At 44.3% G+C, this 20,403-nt stretch overlaps 1 protein-coding gene across 1 annotated transcript in view; it reads left to right on the top strand.

Moving 5' to 3' along the window:
- PLEKHH2 (pleckstrin homology, MyTH4 and FERM domain containing H2) overlaps positions 1 to 20,403 on the top strand; it is a 232,244-nt gene that overhangs the window by 196,011 nt on the left and 15,830 nt on the right. Inside the window, exons 21-27 of the mRNA XM_077485672.1 lie at positions 157 to 254; positions 2,355 to 2,532; positions 5,079 to 5,234; positions 6,905 to 7,002; positions 9,094 to 9,235; positions 15,291 to 15,424; positions 18,891 to 19,020. Of these exons, the coding sequence (XP_077341798.1) occupies positions 157 to 254; positions 2,355 to 2,532; positions 5,079 to 5,234; positions 6,905 to 7,002; positions 9,094 to 9,235; positions 15,291 to 15,424; positions 18,891 to 19,020 (936 nt within the window). The remainder of the gene's footprint in view (positions 1 to 156; positions 255 to 2,354; positions 2,533 to 5,078; positions 5,235 to 6,904; positions 7,003 to 9,093; positions 9,236 to 15,290; positions 15,425 to 18,890; positions 19,021 to 20,403) is intronic.

The following is a 20,403-nucleotide window of genomic DNA, read 5'->3' as shown; positions in this document are numbered from 1 at the left end:
TCATTTATATTCTCTGAAAAATGGCCAAAAAATCATAAATTCTGCCAGGGTATGTAAACTTATGAGCACAACTGTATATTCCTCTGTCCTACAGTGTAATGTGTTCACCACACTCATAGTTCTATGGCTCTATTGACTCTTGTTTGTGTTTTCTAGGGTTGGCAGCTTCTGGCACTGTGTGTTGGGCTCTTCCTTCCGCAACATCCATATATCTGGCTCCTAAAACTTTTTCTGAAGAAGAATGCCGATATCAGGTAGTCTGATTATGCATGTACGGTATATGAGCCTGAAAGTTGCTTTTTTGAACCATTAGGGATGGTTGAATCTGCCCGAGTTCAGCTCAACAAGGCTTCAGTGAACTCTGTTTGAAATTTAGCACCCTGATCTTGAAGTCTAAGTGCAGCCAAAATAAAATGCAGAAAAATCAGCATAAGGGACATAACATGCAGTCAGTAGGATGTGTCCCTTGTGCTAATGCCTTTTCTTTTAGTTTAAATTCTCCATGCCCCACCACCTCTGCCTCCGTAATCTTTAGGTGTGTTGGAGGTTAATAGAACTAAGGGTCTGTCACAGGCTCTCATGAAGAGTGACTGACTATGCCCTTGCTTTCTGCCCAGCTGCTGTATTCATAGAGGTTGTACTACAGCTTCCATGAATGAAACAAGATATATGAATGGAGGAGGTGGACCTATCAATTATCTGCCTGTCCTCCATTCATAGATCTTAATTCATTTATAGAAGCTGTAGTATAGCTTCTATGAATGTTAGAGCTGGGCAGAAAGGATGGGCATAGTGGGGCACTCTTGATGAGAGCCTGTGACAACCCCTTAGTTCTATTAGCCCCACTGAACTGGAAGAGCAAGATTTCACCTAAAAGAGGCATCAGCACAAGGGACACCTCCTACTGACTGTAAATGATGTCCCTTGTGCTGATTTTTCTGATTTTTCATTTAGCTGCACCTGTGCTTTAACTGCAATAATAAGAACAACAAAAAGCAGCAAAGAGATTGATTGCCAAAAGAGCTAGAAAAAAAAACGAAAGTATCGTTTTATAGCTGACCCTAATCTCTCCCTTTGCAGTTTGTCAGCTTTCCCTATCCTTTCCCTAAAGCAGCCTCCAATACACTGGCACTACGGCTGCCCTGTGTTCCCCTTTTTGAAAGTGAGGGGGTTGCGTTAACCAAAGTCCCCTTAGTGGCCCCTTAAAGCCGGCCATAGTTCAAAGACCCTTGAGTGTATTATGGTTTAAAAGATCCTCAAAGGCGTATCCGCACATACATTTCCTGGGAGAACAAACCTCAAACCCTCAGTGTCCACCCCATGGTAGCAGTGAACCTGAACCTCATTCCTGGCTGCATAATCCATATCCTTCTTAAGTGGTTCATGGTGAAGACCAGATGCTTGATATGCACTGCCTACCACTGATGGTACAGAATGTCCACCCTAGCTTATGGTATGAATATATTTATTGTTTTTCTTTAAAACCGCTTGGGGACTGCCATATAGCAGCGTTGCTGCTACAGGGCGGCCTCTGTGCGCAGAATCACATATATGTACACTGTTCCACACTTCCAGGTGGGCAGGCGCGAAGCGCATTTGTGAGGACAGAGACTGATGTTGGACAAGAAGGCCTGGCTCGCAGTCTCCACTCTAATTCATCTCGGGTTGAGGTCAGGCCAGTCAAGTTCCTCCACCCCAAACTCACTCACACATTTCTTTCTTGACCTTTCTTTGTGCTCTGGTGTGCAGTCAGATTGGAACAGGAAGGGGTCCAATCTGTTCCCACAAAGTTGGGACCAAGAAATTGTCCAAAAATGTCTTGGTATGCTGATGCCTTAAGAGTTCTCTTTACTGGAACTAAGGGACCAAGCCCAACCCCTGAAAAACAACCCCACACCATAATCCCCCCTCCACCAAATGATTTGGACCAGTGCACAAATCAAGGTCCATAAAGACATGGATGAGTGAATTTGGGGTGGAGGAACTTGACTGGCCTGCACAGAGTCCTGACCTCAACCCAATAGAACACCTTCGGGATGAATTAGAGTGGAGACTGTGAGCCAGGCCTTCTTGTCCAACATCAGCGCCTGTCCTCACAAATGCGCTTCTAGAAGAATGGTCAAACATTCCCATAGACACACTCCTAAACCTTGTGGATGGCCTTCCCAGAATATTAGCTGCAAAGGGTGGGCCAACTCAATATTGAACTCTACGTATTAAGACTGGGATGTCATTAAAGTTCATGTGCATGTAAAGGCAGGTGTCCCAATACATATGGTAATATAGTGTAGCTGTGTGTGTCTGCGTCTAGTAAGTATCTTCATCTGACAGTATTCTACTTTTTTTTTTCTCAGGACGGAGGCTGGAAAATACGCAATTTACTGTCAGCGTTGTGTAGAAAGAACACAACAAAATGGAGATCGTGAAGCCAAACCTTGTAGGATGGAAATTCTGTCCATTCTTCTCCGAAACCCGTATCACCACTCCTTACCCTTCAGTATTCCTGTGCACTTCATGAACGGCACTTACCAGGTATAATAACCCGCCGCTGCTCCGATCACTACTCCCTATTTTGCCCTCTACCTCTGAATATATAGAATGGAAGAAACAAAGCTTATTCTGAGAAGACTAAAGCCGGCCATAGATGGATCGGATCTTGGCTGGTTCAGAAGGGACCGGTAAAAGATTTGATCCATTTATGGACAGGCTGGTTGTACTGACGGTGATCCATTGATTGACTTCACTACAACCAGCCTGTCAGATTTTTTACATGCTAACATCGGCAGTGACTATAGTTGCCGGCAGTGATCATTGTGTTCTGCCAGCAGGGAAGGCTTCCTGCTGGCAGAACACAATAGCGCTTCCGGAAAGATTCCCTCATAAACAATGGCTGCGGTGATGGGGGAATCTAGCAATTTTTCTTTACTTCCACTCGTGCTTGAAGGAAAGAAAATTGTGCAATCTATGGCCTGCCTAAAACAATTATAAACCTCAGAAATAAGATATGAACAAAGCATATAAGACTATAGTGTGTACTTGTTTCAATTAAGAGCACTGGGGGGGGGGGGGGGGGTAGACTGTGCACTATGCAAAGTTTAGTTGTTCCAGAGCTTTGTAAATGAGATAAAACTTCACTTTAGAAAGAAAACCCACAATCACTTGCAAGGAGTATAAAAATAAAAAGCATTTTTTCTTGCACATGATTGGATGATGGAAGTCAGCAGAGCTTCTGCTCATTTACTAAGCTCTGTAGCAACTGCACTTTGCAAATGGCACAGCCTATTTGCCTTTAGTAAATCAAACCCCAATGCTACGTACACACGATCGGAATTTCGGCCAGCTAAAGACCGATGAGAGATTTTCGCTGGAAAATGCGACCGTGTGTATGCTCCATCGGAATTTTGCTGGCCGAATTTCCACCAGCAAAAGATTGAGAGCATGTTTTCAATTTTTCAGACGGTAAAAGTTTCTATCAGAAATTCTGATCGTGTGTATGCAATTCCGACGAGCAAAAACTCAGGCATGCTCAGATTCAACTACGAGACAGAAGCTATTGGCTGCTGGCGATTGAACTTCCCTTTTCTAGTCCCGTCATAAGTGTTTTACGTCACTGCGTTCTTGAAGGTCGGAATTTGGTGTGACCCTGTGTATGCAAGACAGCTTGTGCGATATCCCGTCAGAATTCCGTTGGGAAAACCATCAGAGCTTTTTCCGACCAAAATTCTGATCGTGTGTATGCGGCATAAGTGTCATTTCTGTCTCTTACCCCATTCCTCTGCTATCAGCATGAGTCACTTCGGTTTTCCTGACACTAAGAGAAAAATGGTGGCAGGGGAGGGAGCTCCAGCACACGGCCTCTGAATGACAGCCTCAGCTCTGTTCTGGTGTGTGCCCTTTCCCTCCAATCAACTCTCAGGGCTCTCCACTGTGTAATTTAAGCTATCTGTTACCTTTTTTTCTGAAGGCTCAAACAAGCTGTATACGTTCTGGACTTTGAATGATTGTAGAGTAGAGAAGACTGCACATAAATGGGTACAACTTATGTAGAAGGATTTTTTTTTCATCTCTGTGTATCACCTGAGGCTTCACTGGGTATATGTAAAGGTTTACAAACACTTTAATGCGTCACACGCTATCACAACGCACCAGGATGCCAAGATATGAATGCCTTAAAGCAAGAGTCTCCAAACCTTTCAGAAAGAGGGCCAGTTTATTGTCCCTTAGACTTTAGGAGGACGGGATTGTGGCCAGCGGGGGCAGAAAATGGACCGGGCTCGACATCAGTGAGAATAAATATGGCCTCAGGGTTGGTGGTCAATGGAAAAAGTAGTGCCCCTATTAGTAGGAGAAATAGTATGCACTGATTGGTATTGGTGGAAGAAGCAGCGCCCCATTGTTGGTGTCAGTGGGGGGAATAGTCCCCTAGGGGTCAGATAAAGGCTAGCAAAGGGCCATATTTGGCCCTCGGGTCACAGTTTGGAGACCCCTGCCTTAAAGTGTTACTAAACTCACAACAGTAAAGTCAGTCTGTATATGCAGTAAAGCATGCTTGTTATACTCACAGTGGAACCTAAGGGGTTAATCCTCTGCATTGTGTAAAAAAGGCTGTTTGAGCCTGTCTTCTCTGATCCTCCCCTTCTTCTACTGTCCCCAGTCCATCTCCTGATAGAACAGAGCCTTGGTGGCAAGCTGCACATGCTCAGCTTGGTGTGTATTGTTGGAGAGTTTTTTTTTATTTTCTTGGGAGGGTGCAAGTGATCAGCACAGAGCCAATCAGCACTGTCCAGACAGAGGGTCAGGGGTCCTGCAGCCTCATAGGAAAGTCAGAGGAGGTTTAAAACTCCTTCTACAAGCTTTAACCAGACACTAACAGAAGTCACAAGACTGCTATATACGGCTGATGAGAAAAGGTATTTAGCAGTTTATATTTTCTAAAATAATTGCATTTGCATTTTCTGTGTACTGTGGGAGACCAGATATAGTGAATGCAGAGTCCTGGGTTTAATTCCCTTTTTATTGGTTGATTATGAAAGTGAACCTGTCCCAGCAAGCTAACTTTCTAAGCACATCCATTACAGGTGGTGGGATTTGACGCATCAACAACAGTTGAAGAATTTCTTTGCACACTAAACCAAGACCTGGGGATGAGGAAGCCCTCCCAGTCCGGGTTCACCTTGTTCTCGGATGATCCCTCTGGGAAGGATTTTGAATATTGCTTACAGGGAAATATTAAGGTAAAGATACATATTTGCTTCCAGTTGAATGACTTTTCCTGAACTCCAAGTAAGCAAAGCCCAGTTATGACTTTTACCGAGAGGTGGTGAAGGGAATTCTTTATTTATTTCGTTTTTAGTTTCAAAGAATTTTTAACTACTTGCTGACCGCCCTATAGCAGTTCTTTGCTACAGGGCAGCCACGTTGCACAGGATTACATATATATATATATATATATATATATATATATATATATATATATACATATATATATATATATATATATATATATATATATATAAAATGTGTGTGTGATCCTGCACTTCCAGGTATTGGACGTGAGTGCATGTTGCCGGCGCCCCCCCCCCCCCGCTGTGTAGTCTCGAATACCCAATGTCCACCGGCAACCGCTGATCATTCTGTTCACAGGCAGAATGGCGATCTGTAAACAAGGCAGATCATCGTGCCAGGGAGATGGATCTATGCCTTCCTCTAGTCAAACCACGTCCCCCATAGTAGTAAGTTCTTATGGGAAATGGACAATCCTTTGTGCCTGCAAAGCAGACAGTAGAATCGATCTGTTCTGAAAGCAGCACACATTTAACGCTTTGATCCCTCCATAAAGAGTACCTGTCACTACTTATTACTGTCACAAGGAATAAGTAGTGACAGGTACTCTTTATGGAGGGATCAAAGCGTTAAATGTGTGCTGCTTTCAGAACAGATTCTTATTTTTTTTCCAAAGAAACAGTGTACAATAAAAAATAAAAATATGAAAAACATTTTTTTTAAAGCACCCCACCCCTCCATGCTTACACAGCTGGGGGAGTGGGAGGCTGTGTAACACGCAGGGGGGGCTGGGTAGTGGGGCTGTGTGATGTGCAAGGGGGCTGTGTAATATGCAGGGGGGGCTGGGTGGGGGGGGTGGGTAGTGTGATGTGCAGGGGGGCTGTGTAATATGCAGGGGGGGCTGTGTAATGTAAAGGGGTCCAGAGGTGCGGGGGCTGTGTAATGTAAAGAGGTCCAGAGATGCAGTGGGCTGTGTAATGTAAAGGGGCCAGAGGTGCGGGGGCTGTGTAATGTAATGGGTTCCAGAGGTGCAGGAGGCTGTGTAATGTAAAGGGGTCCAGAGGTGCAGGGGGTTGTGTAATGTAAAGGGGTCCAGAGGTGCAGGAGGTTGTGTAATGTAAAGGGGTCCAGAGGTGCAGGGGGATGTGTAATGTAAAGGGGGCCAGAAGTGCAGAGGGCTGTGTAATGTAAAAGGGACCAGAGGTGGGGGCTGTGTAATGTAAAGGGGGCCAGAGGTGGGGGGGCTATGTAATGTTATCTTCATTTATTAGCAGGTGAATGCAGCCCTCCATGCATTCACATACATTGAATCTGACCCTTAATTGGAAAAAGGTTGCTGACCCCTGATGTACACTGTGCCACAATGCATATACCATGGGATGAGGTGTGCTGCGCTGTTAAAAAAGACTCAAGCATATTATTGTATCCATTGTCGTGTGTTGGAAATCCATTCATAATAAATAGGCTACCTTAACGTAACACACGCTAATGCATGCCGTAACACAAGTTAACGTGTTTGCATTATCACCCCAAAACGGAATGAATAGGTGTCAATGGACCCTCAGACATGAATATAAAGCTGTTACAGCACATAAAATGTTTTCTTTTTTCTCATTGCCAGATCTGCGACATCATTTCAAAGTGGGAGCAGGCGTCTAAGGAGCAGCTACCGGGAAAATGTGATGGGACCCGGACTGTCAGACTTACCTACAAGAACAGGTGCCTACCTCCTACCACCTTTTCATTGTACTTAATGGAATACACTTTTTGGGTTCACACTAATGAAACATGTTGTGCATTCCTGTGTGATTCACATGCAATCTGAGTGCAGTGCAATTTCAGCCCATTCATTCAAATGGGCTGATATCATGCTAGATTCCACCAAAAGTAGTAGATGCTTTAAAAAATGCTCAGCAATGGACCACATGGTACTACTGTATCAATGATGTGGGCAAGTGCAGGTGTCAAGTGGTTAAAGCAGGTGGTGAGGAGGTGATACAACAACTCCTCAACCACCTGTGATATGCTCTCTGAAGAGTGATCCAAATGCGGCCTAAGGCTCCATGTACACTACAGCTTCTAAACTTGAGTTTTGGCGTTTTTATTTTTTTTGTCAAAGCTCCTAAAATCGAACCGACCACCATGCATTGCGGCACTGAACAGTGCATTGCAAGCCCTCATTGGCTGAAGCAGTGAAAGCTTCAGCCAATAAGGGCACAGAGCACTGTCAGAGTCATGACTGGACACTGTCATCATAACTTTATCCAATCATAGCTCATTCCCGCCCCACAATATAAAAGTATTCTTTCAATGGCAGCCATTTTCAGTGTGATTTTGGCGTGAAGAGATAGAACAGGGCTCTGTTCAGTGCTATTAGTTAGTTAGTGTGCTATACTGTACTATTTTGCTTCAATTGTCAGTGTAGAATATTAGTTTATTGTCAGTCTAGGGATAGTGTGAGTGTAGTGAGCTAGAGTAGGGACAGCACACATAGTTTCAGCGTACAATAAAGTGAGACCATGTCAGTAATCTTGACATTAGTATATATCTAGAGTAGGGACAGTTCAGATAGTGTCAGTGTAGTGATGGTTGAACACCGTCTATTTGATTGTGTTACTGCCAGTTTAACACCATTCACTTCTCTGTGCGTTACTGCCAGTTTAACACCATATAGTTTTGTGTACGTTACTGCCAGTTTAATGCCATATAGTTTTGTGTGCGTTACTGCCAGTTTAACACCATATAGTTCTGTGTGTGCCTGTACGTGTGGCGCATTATATTGCAGTATATTATAGTGTATCCATGGAGTGTGTCTGTGTAGTGTGAGTACTCAAATTAAAGTGCACCAAACACCACTTTACATTGATTAAAGTGCATCTACATACAGATTTCAACTTTACATTTGCTTACATTTGTCTGGGAGGACAACAAGGAGAGGCAGATGTTCACTTGGCACAGTAAGGGGGCCAGCAACAAATGTGTCTACAGGCAAAGGTGCACGTGGGCATAATTTCCTCTGTTTGGTGAGTTTGCCCGGGTGGCACCCAGGAATGGTGCTTGGAGGTGGGTAGGGGTGGAACCAAGGAATGGTGTTCAGAGGTGGGTAGGGGTGGAACCAATGAACGGTGCTCGGAGGTCGGTAGGGGTGGAACCAAGGAACTATGCTCGGAGGTGGGTAGGGGTGAAACCATGGAATGGTGCTTGGAGGTGGGCAGGGGTGGAACCAAGGAACGGTGTTTGGAGGGGGAGGGGGGTAGGGGTGGAACCAAGGAACGGTGCTCCGAGGTGGGTAGGCTTGGAACCAAGGAACGATGCTTGGAGGTGGGCAGGGGTGGAACCAAGGAATGGTGCTCGGAGGTGATTAGGCATGGAACCAAGGAACAGTGCTTGGAGGTGGGTAGGGGTAGCACCAAGGAATGGTGCTTGGAGGTGGGTAGGGGTGGGTAGGGGTGGAACCAAGGAATGGTGCAAAGAGGTGGGTAGGGGTGGAACCAATGAACGGTGCTTATAGATCGGTGGGGGTGGAACCAAGGAACGGTGCTCAAAGGTGGGTAGGGGTGAAACCATGGAACGGTGCTTGGCGGTGGGTAGGGGTGGAACCATGGAATGGTGCTTGGAGGTGGGCAGGGGTGGAACCAAGGAACGGTGCTTGGAGGTGGGTAGAGGTGGAGAAAAGGGTAGTTCCTGTGTTTATTTTCTGAGAAAAAAAGCCCTGAGTAGTAATATATAGCAACACTCACTGAACGACCATGGCATTGACTGGCACTTTTCTCTGAGTACGTACCCTGACTTTCCTCTGTTGTATTGCAGGTTGAGTTTCTCGGCGCAGGTGCGAGGCGAGACGGAGAGAGAAAAGCTGCTTTTAATGTACCAGACGAACGATAAAATCATTAATGGTCTCTTTCCAGTCAATAAGGAGCTGGCACTGGAACTGGCTGCTCTACTCGCCCAGGTAACCTCTGAGAAAGGAATTCCTTATACCTTTTAATGCAATTTCCAAAGCAATTACTTATAATGAAGCATTCGCTAATGCGCAGTACACTATTAACCTGCAATTATACAATTTGAATTCCCTATGTAAAGATGGCTTCCTGAGGAGATTTAACCTTCTCTCCGTCTCTTTTGCTCTTTTGCCTTCTCCTGTATATTGCAGGTGGATAGCAGATGTGAAGTCGAGGTATTATTAGTGTATTGTTTTAATGTGTTTGTGTGTTCAGTAATGTGAATAATGCATGAAATAATGGAGGCAAAGTGGTTTTAAAAGAAATAATCTCCAGCCAGGAAGAGCTCTTACATAAGTGTCCGCTCCCACAGAATGTCACTGGAAACACTGAATATTGTGCCTTCTATAGGTCCTATTTATCTACAACTGGACAATGGAGCACTGGACCCCCAATCACTTTAGATACCTGAATGTTTTAAGTAGCTCTTTACTTTTAACTAAGTCTTGTTATAATGAACCTATTAGTGTATTTCTAGGAAAATTGCATAGCAATGCCTTGGCGAAAGTGCATAAGTATTAGTTCCGAGTATAAAAAATAAATGTTAGGCTGTTTGCTGTGCGTATTGAATGTTTTTAATTGATTTAAAATGTAAAATGCAGCATTTAGCTACTAGATGGAGCCAAATATCTTAGGAAATGCCTATGATACTTTGCATCAAGTGTCCAAATGCAGTATATGTTTAAATCAGTGGTCTACAAACTGAGGCCCAGGGGCCAGAAGTGGCCCTTTGCTTTCCTTTATCTGGCCCTTGGGGCATTATTCCCCCCACTGTCAGCAACAGTGGGGCATAGTTCCTACTACTGGCACTGACAATAGGGCACTATACCTCTCACTGACACCAACAATGGGACACAATTCCTCCTACTGACATCAATGATGGAGAACTATTTCTCCCATTGATACCAATGATGGGGAACTATTCCTCCCATTAGTGCCATGGGGATTATTTACTAAAGGAAAATCCACTTTGCACTGCAAGTGCACTTGAAAGTAAAGTTGCTGTAGATCTGAGGGGGACATGCAAGGAGAATAAAAAACAGCATTTTAGCTTGCACATGATTGGATGATAAAATCACCAGAGCTTCCACTCATTTTAGATCTACCCCTTAGATTTAGAGCGACTGCACTTGCAAGTGTACTTTCAGTGCACTTTCAAGTGCTCTGTAGTACAAAGTGGATTTGCCTTTTGTAAATAACCCCCTATGCCTCCCACTGACACCAATGAGGGGGCACTATTCCTCCCACTGACACCAATGATGGGGCACTATTCCTCCCACTGACACCAATGATGGGGCACTATTCCTCCCACTGACACCAATGATGGGGCACTATTCCTCCCACTGACACCAATCATGGAGCACTTTTCCTCCTAGTGGTGTCACTGATGGAGCATAATTCTTAATACCAATGATGGGTCATTGTTTACTCCCACAGATGCCAGGACATTTTCTACTCCCACTGGCAACAGTCTGGACCCTGTAAAGCATGAAGGACAGAAAACTGGCCCTTTGTTTAGAAAGTTTGGAGACCTCTGGTCTAAATCTAAGAGAAACACTCAACCAGGAAATAGACTAATAACAATCCATTGTTTCAGTTCCATTCACGCAGAATGCACATGCACTTTCACTGGCCACACACACACATATATATATATATATATATATATATATATATATATATATATATATATATATGCATTTTTTTTATAAGGCCTTGCACACAGGAGTAAAAAATGCTTTTTTTTTTTAATTGATCTGATATCCCTTAAAGATGAGTAATACAGCGGCGATTACAGTAAAAAAAAGCGCACTATCGCTGTTAGCGGCATGCCGCTGCTAACGGTTGCTCCCGTGCGGGAGTGACGTCATCGCTGCTCTGGCGATGTGAGTGGCCGGAGCAGCGATACATGGAAGAAGATGGACGCTCCGGACTACAGGGGACAGTGGTGACATCGCTGGCTCCTGTGTCAGGTAAGTGACACATAATGGGCTACTATGTAATGCATAGTAGCCCATTATGCTTTACCTTTGCAGGGAGACAAAGAGGAAGTAAACTCATCAGGGTTTACTTCCTCTTTAATGGAATCCCAGTCCATAGGGTTCAATATTGAGTTAGCCCACCCTTTGCATGTATAAGTCCATTAAGTCCATTAAGTCCATTAAGTACAACCTATGTGTGTGATTTTATGTCAGTATTACATTGTATATCCCTGTATGTTGTGGTCGTTCAGGTGCTTATCTAAGAGTTTTTTTAAATTATCGATGCTCCTCACTGAGACCACTACCTGTCCACAGCCTAACCGCTCTTACAGTAAAGAACCTTCTGCGCAGTTTAACCTCCCTGGCGGTATGATTATTTCTGATTTTAGGTGCTGAAAGTGGTACAATTATTTTGCATGGAAGTTTGGCGTTTTATATTGTAGGCCTGCAATTCTTACACACGACAGGACTTAAGTCCGGCAGACTTTCGACGGAGTTCTGACGGAGTTCTGACAGAGTTCTGACGGACTTTCCGAATGAACGGACTTGGCCACACACAATCACACCAAAGTCCGACGGATTCGAACGTGATGACGTATGACTGGACTAGAATAAGGAAGTTCATAGCCAGTAGCCAATAGCTGCCCTAGTGTCGGTTTTAGTGCGTCAGACTAGCACACACACGAGCGGATTTCTGGGTCCGGCAGAGTTCTGTCGGAAAAATTTGAAACATGTTCCATTTCTAAAGTCTGTCAGACTTTTGTGAATCAAAAGTCCCCTGCGCCCACACACGTTCGAATAGTCTGCCGGAATCATTCCGTCAGACTTTTGATGTTGAAAAGTCTGGTCGTGTGTACGGGGCATTAGGAATAGCTCTCTTAAATCTGTTCAAACAAGAGTCTAGTAGACATAATATAATAAATAACTATAAATAATGATAACAAATAATTATACAAATTATTCAATAATGTAATCAAATCCAATAACACTGAAATTTGCTCAATTGCAGAATTTATTATCGCTGTTTTCTAGCTGGTCTAAAATGACTTTTGACATAAAGGGACACTTTTTGGTTGCTATGGACAATCTCCACATTCCAGGCAGAAAAAAACAGTATTTATAATATAAAAGTGTATGCAGGCCACTGGACAGACCACTAGGGACAAAGGGGATGCGTATTTTTTTTATACAGTACTGTAATCTGTAAGATTACAGTACTGTATGTGTATTGTGTATTTTTACTTTTTTGAATTTGGCGCCGATCTCTGATCCTGTGCGTCGTAACATCGCAGGGAACGGAGCTCGGCGGCACTCGGGCACTGTGTGAATCGAGCGGAGGACGGCTCTCACACACATCGCTGGATCCAGGGGACAAGGTAAGTAAGTCTCCCTGTAACCAGCAATGCGATCCCGAGTCTGGCTCGGGGTTACCGCTCGTGGTACTGAAATCCCAGCCCGAGCCAGGCTCAGGATTACCGCCAGGGAGGTTAAGGTTAAACAGCTTTTCTTCTAATTTTAGTGAATGGCCGCGTGTCTTATTAAATTCCCTTTTGCAGAAAAGTTTTATCCCTATTGTGTGGTCACCAGTACGGTATTTGTACATTGAAATCATATCCCCTCTCAAGCGTCTCCTCTCCAGAGAGAATAAGTTCAGTGTTCGTAACCTTTCCTCATAACTAAGGTCTTCCAGTCCCTTTATTAGTTTTGTTGTCCTTCTCTGGACCCTCTCCAGTTCCAGTACATCCTTCCTGAGAACTGGTGCCCAGAATTGGACAGCATATTCCAGGTGCGGCCGGACCAGAATCTTGTAGAGCGGAAGAATTATCCCTTTTTTATTGCATGCCAATATTCTGTTTGCTTTGCCTGCAGCAGTTTGGCATTGCATGCCATTGCTGTGCCTGTCATCTACTAGGACCCCCAGGTCCTTTTCCATCCTAGATTATTTTACATTTTTGTTCATTAAACCTCATTTGCCATGTAGTTGCCCACTCCATTAATTTGTTCAGATCTTCCTGCAAAGTTTCCACATCCTGCAGAGAAGTTAATGCCCTGCTTAGCTTAGTATTATACACAAATACAGAGATTGAGCTGCTTACCCCATCCTCCAGGTCGTTTATTCACAAAATAAACAGGATTGGTCCCAGCACAGAACCCTGGGGGACCCCACTACCCACCGGACCATTCTGAGTACTCCCCATTTATCACCACCCTCTGAACTCGCCCTTTTAGCCAGTTTTCAATCCATGTACTCACCCTATGGTCCATGCCAACGGACCTTATTTTGTACAGTAAATGCTTATGGGGAACTGTGTCTAATGCTTTTGCAAAATCCAGATACACCATGTCTACGGGTCTTCCGTTATCTAGACGGCAGCTCATCTTTGAGGTGGAGGAACTTGACTGGCCTGCACAGAGTTCTGACCTCAATGCGGTGAAACACCTTTGGGATGAATTAGAGTGGACACTGTGAGCCAGGCCTTCTCATCCATCATCAGTGCCTGACTTCACAAATGCGCTTCTGAAAGAATGGTCAAGCATTCTCATAGACACATGGACGAAGACTGGGATGCCATTAAAGTTCATGTGCATGTAAAGACAAGCCAATACTTTTGACAATATAGTGCAATACTGTCAATGAATCAGTATTTTTTACTTGTATACGATTACGCACCTTTACGCACAATTGAGCAAGGTCTTTAGAAGACATTTTACTCTGGATCATTTTGTCAACAAGATCCTTGGTAAAAACATTAGTAAAGACTCTTGCACACGGGAATAAAAAGTGCCAACTTTTTTACTGATTTGAAATTAGATGCATGGTTGTCTATGGAAGCCGAGTATAGTTAAGTCATTATTAGTTAGTAACATTTCAGATTTTAGAATTTTCGGATTTTCATATTTCGAATTTAGAATTTTCACATTTGCGGATTTTCAAATTTCCAAACTTCCAAATTTTCAAATTTCTGAATTTGCGGATTTTAGAATTTAGAATTTGCGAATTTTCAAATTTCAGAAATCCAGAATCCGGATTTTTCAAATTTACGAATATTCAGAACAATTTGTTAAAGGAGTTTTCGTTAATTCGGATGTCTGAATTTAAGAATTTGTCGAAATTCGTTAAGAAACTAATTCGGAACAAAACAAATTGCACATGTCTAGTTAAAAAAAAAAATATTGGTGGACAGGATGTATCAGGGCTCCAGCAACAAAAAAGACTAAATAGGAACAAGGCAGGACAGTACTGCAGCACATACTGGACATGTACCCACATTTTGTATGCAATGAATTACATTGACCCAGTGATACCACAGTGTTTGACAACATATTTGGTAAAAACCTATGATGCTGCGTACACACGATCGGAATTCTCGTCGGAAAGAGCTCTGATGGTTTTCCCGTCGGAATTCCGAAAGGAATTTTGCTCAAACTGTCTTGCCTACACACGGTCACACCAAATTCCAACGGTCAATAACACCGCGACATACACCAAGTTCGACGGCACTATAAAAGGGAAGTTTAATGCTTCCCGAGCATGTGTCGAATTGTTTCCGAGCATACATTGGAATTTTGCGTGTCGGAATTGCATACACACGATCGAAAAATCCGATAGAAAGGTTTTCCGTTGGAAAAATTTAAAACAGGTTTCTCAATCTAAAGACCGTCGGAAATGCCGAAAGGAAAAGACAGATGGGCATACACACAGTCGGAAAATCAGATGAAAAGCTCCCAAGGCATTAGACATCATGAGTGATGTCTCATGCCGCGTACACACGGCCGGACTGTTTCCATCGGAAATTCCGGCTGTGTGTACACAGCATGAGACATCACTAGCACTGAAATATCAGTCAGGTTGGATGAAAAATTTAATAAAACCCCTTCCATTGTTCTCCTCCGATATAGAAACAGACACAATAGCCTAAATCCTAAATATGAAATGTAGTACCGGTTTAAAGTACCCCATTCCAAAGTCTCTTTAATGACATTTATCTTTACTTACCTTTACCTTTATCTTCTGCATCTCCAGGTGGAAAGTGGGGATTATGAACGACCTTTTCAGGCCACAGCAGGTCAAGTAAAATCAAGCCAAGCAGTAAAACAAGCACTGGAGAAGTTTTATCCCAAGCGGTATAGAGAGGACTGCACGGAAGAGCAGTTGAGGTGGGTGTGACTGCACTTGTAAGCATGGGTCTCCATTATTAAAGGGGTCACAACAGTCTGAAAGAAGTATAATTGGGATTTTGTGCATTGGACAGCAATTGGTATGATGTCAGAATAGGCACCATATAGAAGCCCTAGCACAGTGATGGTAAACATTTTTGAGCCTGAGTGCCCAAACTGCAACAGGTGTACAGAGCATATGTCCGATCCTCAAGAGGAGATCACACATGGCACGCTACAGTAATGGCTCCTCTAGGTTCCCCTCCGTAAGTGCAGCGCCCCCCTCCAGGGGCAATCCCTATCCTCCAGGGGCAGCAGTGACACCCAGCACTGCATAAGCCTCATACACACGTTCGGATTTTCCGCAGACAAAACCGCAGACAAAACCGCAGACTTTTGTCCGAAGAGCGTAGGCCCCAAACTTGTCTTACATATAAATAGCTCACAATTGTCGGCCAACAAACACGAACGTAGTGATGTACTACGTGGTTTTTCAGCTCTTTAGCACCACCCTTTGGGCTCCTTCTGCTAATTTTGTGTTAGTAGAAGTTTGGTGAGTGCTGACTTGCGCTTTTCATTTCGTGCTTTTCATTTTGCGCTTTTCATTTCGTGCTTTTCATTTCGTGCTTTTCAGTTCGTTCCTGAACGGCCTTTCATCAACTAGCCATGTTGTGGAATCGGAGGAGTTAATGTGTTATTTATTATTGGCCTTGGAGTTATTGCTTTCACCCAAGTCCAGGAACAGGAGGAGGAGGATTTCTTGGACCAAAAATTGGTTACTTTATTAATCGTGACCAATTCTATTATATGCCTTTGCTGCGGGAGCTCCAGGAGAATAATCAGATCAGATGATTTTTGGAATTATCTCCGGATGACGGACCCCTGCTTTCTCCAATTCTTGGCATTGTTGACCCCTAATATTAAGAAGCAGCACACATGCATGAGGCTTTTATTTTATTTTTTGGTTGAATAATGATTTGATTTGTTTATTATTTATTTTTGGATGCATAGAATGCACTTTTTGGTTAAAGAGGAGCTCCACCTTAAAAAAAAATATTAAAAGCCAGCAGCTACAAATACTGCAGCTGCTGACTTTTAATAAATGGACACTTACCTGTCCAGGTGCCCACGATGTCGACAGCAAAAGACGAGCAATCGCTTGTTTCTTGGCTGCCCCCGCTTCACTGCCCGGTTCCCTACTGCGTGTGCGCGAGTCGAGCCACGCGTCTTCACTGGTCCCCGTTGTGTTCTGGGAACTGTGTGGGAAGTGATGTATCTGTGGATATTCTGTGGCTATCTATGCCTGGAAGTGGGTGCCCCCCCCGAAAGTTGCCAATTGTGGCACCGGGGGGGGGGGGGAATCTGATGAGCGGAAGTTCCACTTTAGGCTGGAGCTCTGCTTTAAGTTATATTGGCAGATAGCATGTCTAATTTTATTTGTTCTCTTTTTTTAATGCACAATAAAGAAATTGTGGAGAATAATACTTAGGTATGTGTTTTACTTCAAATGACAGTTTGGGAGTAGGCAGTTACATTTTAAAAGATACAATGTAAAATTAACAAGGGAAACCAACATAGTTGTATCTTTGATCTTAAAAACTACGGGATAATGGTGTTGTGGTAACTTGCACCAAAAAATAAATAAAAATAACAAGCATAATAATATTATTCTTGATATCACTAGAAAAAAAAAGCCTTTGAAAAATGTGTTTGTAATAACTCCATCAGTATCACCAGTAAAGCAGCTTCATTATTATCCCATTAAAGAAGAAGAGAATATGCACTGCATTTGGGGATTTCATAATTTGCCACGTCACGAATGTTAATTCTCCATTATGAACGCGAGTTTACAAGACGGACCTCTTCTGGCTCGTCCTTGCTTCCGAGCATGCATGTTTGTAGTTTGGACTTTTGTCAGACGGACTTGTGTACACAGGATTGGAAAATCTGACAACACACATTTGTCCTTTGAAAATTTTAAAGCCTGCCATCCAACATTTGAAAATCCAACAACAATTGTCCGATGGAGCGAACAAATGGTTGGATTTTCTGCCAACAGCCAGTCATCACACATTTTCCCGTCTGAAAATCCGATCGTGTGTACGCGGCTTTAGACTACACCAACCCGTCCAGCACCAGATTATAGAACCAAAGTCCCTTACATGGTAAATCTCCGTACACCATAGAGGAGTTAACAGCGTGCACTCTCCACCGAGAACAGCACTGCCCCTTCCTCCCGCCCGCCTGTTATGTAGAGCTGGGATCAGCTGTAGTGAAGCTCCCGGCCGGAGGACATGGCAGAGGATCTCCCTCTACCTGCGATCACCAGACTGCACACTCCAGGGTTTTCAATCCACCCACGTCTGTCTCAGCGCACCAATCACGGCGGCCCGGCTAGAGGTCATGTGACCCGGGGAGCGATCCAGCGACTTAGCTCACGTGCCCACAGAGAGGGCTCTGCATGCCAGCTGTGGCACACATGCCGTAGGTTTGCCTTTGCTGCCCTAGCATACACCATCAATTTCTATTTGGAATGTTTTCAGACGATTCATGTAGCATCCATCTGCCCTTAGCTCAGACATGTAGGCAGGAGGGTGTACCAAGAAAGCTCCTCCTCCCCTTCTCCAGATGAAAGAATAAGCATGACTATTAAGACTCCTGGGATGTATGACATCATTTTGGCCTTGACCAGAAACTGGGAAGCAATTGAGAAAATGTAAAAAGTAGTTTAAAACAACAAAATATAATCCAGATCCTCTCTATATACTAATGCTAGAAGCATAAGGATTAAAAATAGTTCATGTTGATTGAGAGAGTCTAATTCCGCTTTAATTGTGTTAATTGCTGTTGTGAAGGATAGCAGGATCTGAGCCCAGTGATTGACAGATGCCACAGAAATACAAGTACCAACCATGAACAAGGCTGAGAATTTATCTTATGCCGTGTAATTCTTGTTGGAAAAAGCTCTGATGGTATCCGCCGGAATGCCGCTCAAACTGTCTTGCCTACACATGGTCAGACCAAATTCCAACTGCCAAGAACGCGGTGATGTACAACACATATGACGGGACTAGAAAAAGGAAGTTCAATACCTAGTAGCCAATAGCTTCTGTCTTATAGTTGAATCTGAGCATGCGTGAGTTTTTGCACGTCAGAATTGCATACACATGATCGGAATTTCCGATAGAAAGTTTTTTCATTGGGAAAATTAAGAACATGCTATCAAATTTTTGCTGGCGGGAATTCGGCCAGCTAAATTCCGATGGAGCATATACACGGTCGCATTTTCCGATGAAAAGCTCTCATCGGTCTTTTGCTGGCCGAAATGCCGATCGTGTGTACGCGGCATAAGAGCTGATTCTTTCAAAAGTTCAGAATCCAGGTGTGAATCTGATGAGTCCCTTGCTTACTTTTCCTCTTTATATTAACCCCCATTGGATCATCACTCTGACATTGTTCCTTTCAGACAACTTCAGCAGAGACTGGGGTCAAGGTGGATGGCACTTCGCAGCCACAGTGCTTCAGACTGTGTGCGGATATACCTTACAGTTTCCAGAAAGTGGGCTTTCTTTGGTGCTACCCTTTTCCCAGCAAAGGTAAGAAATGTGTTCTGCTGTAACGTAAGTGATTGGCTCTTGTGCATTATATCCGGGGGAGGGCTCCAAACTTTTCAGTAGGAGGATCACATCGCAAATTCGTGGAGCATATTCGTGGAGAAAAAAAATCTGTTATTTATAAATGAATGAATATGCTTCCCCACACATCTGTGTCCCCATCAGAGCCTTCCCGCACATCTGTGTCCCCATCAGAGCCTCCCCCACATCTGTGTCCCCATCAGAGCCTTCCAGCACATCTGTGTCCCCATCAGAGCCTCCCCCACATCTGTGTCCCCATCAGAGCCTTCCTGCACATCTGTGTCCCCATCAGAGCCTTCCTGCACATCTGTGTCCCCATCAGAGCCTTCCAGCACATCTGTGTCCCCATCAGAGGGTCCCTCACATCTGTGTCCCCATCAGAACCTCCCCCACATCTGTGTCCCCATCAGAGCCTTCCCCACATCTGTGTTCCCATCACAGCCTTCCCCACATCTGTGTCTCCATCAGAGCCTCCCCCACGTCTGTGTCCCCATCAGAGCCTCCCCCACATCTGTGTCCCCATCAGAGCCCCCTCCACATCTGTGTCTCCATCAGAGCCTTCCTGCACATCTGTGTCCCCATCAGAGCCTTCCCAACATCTGTGTCCCCATCAGAGCCTCCCCCACGTCTGTGTCCCCATCAGAGCCTCCCCCACATCTGTGTCCCCATCATAGCCTCCCCCACATCTGTGTCCCCATCAGAGTCTTTCCCACACCTGTGTCCCCATTTCATCTGCAGATTGAAGTTCATCCCTTTGATCTGTAGATGAAGAAAAACAGAAAGATACGAAAATAAACAATGTTTCTTTTTATCTTTTGGCTGAGCAGGTGAGCAATGTTGTTGATAGACGTTGCCCGGCTGCTTTTTTTTCTTTTTGTCAGTTCTGACTGCTGGGACTTCAGTTTACACTTCAGCTGTCAACAGGGGAACGCCACTGACAGCTGAATGAGCCATCAGTTGTTAAGTATGCAGCTGCCCCCCTCCTTAACAACCGATCATTTCCGGGGGGTGTTCTGTTTTCATTTCAGCTGTCAGTGGGGGTCAGTGAAAAGAACAGAGCCTGAAAGTATTGGTTTCAGGTATCAGAGTATTTGCATGAGTAATAATACTCTTGCAAATGCTTAACCACTTGCTGTCCGCGCTATAGCCGAAAGACGGCTACAGAGCGGACCTAATTTGCCAGAAGGGGTCCATGGAAGTCCTCCCATGCTTGAGCTGCCTGCGAGCCCCCTGCAGGGCACGCGTGGCATGCTCTGTGATCAGCGAGTACATGAGACTCGGCTGATCACAGATCGGAGTAAGGGGTTGATCCCGACCCCTTGCCATGTGATCAGCTGTCAGCCA

Source organism: Lithobates pipiens, unplaced genomic scaffold (genome assembly GCF_037356315.1).
Source record: "Lithobates pipiens isolate NorthernLeopardFrog02 unplaced genomic scaffold, aLitPip1_a1.2 Scaffold_18, whole genome shotgun sequence".
NCBI classification, from domain to species: Eukaryota; Metazoa; Chordata; class Amphibia; order Anura; family Ranidae; genus Lithobates; species Lithobates pipiens.
The sequence above is the reverse complement of the archived record's forward strand: the minus strand, read 5'-3'. Positions and strand labels throughout refer to the sequence as shown.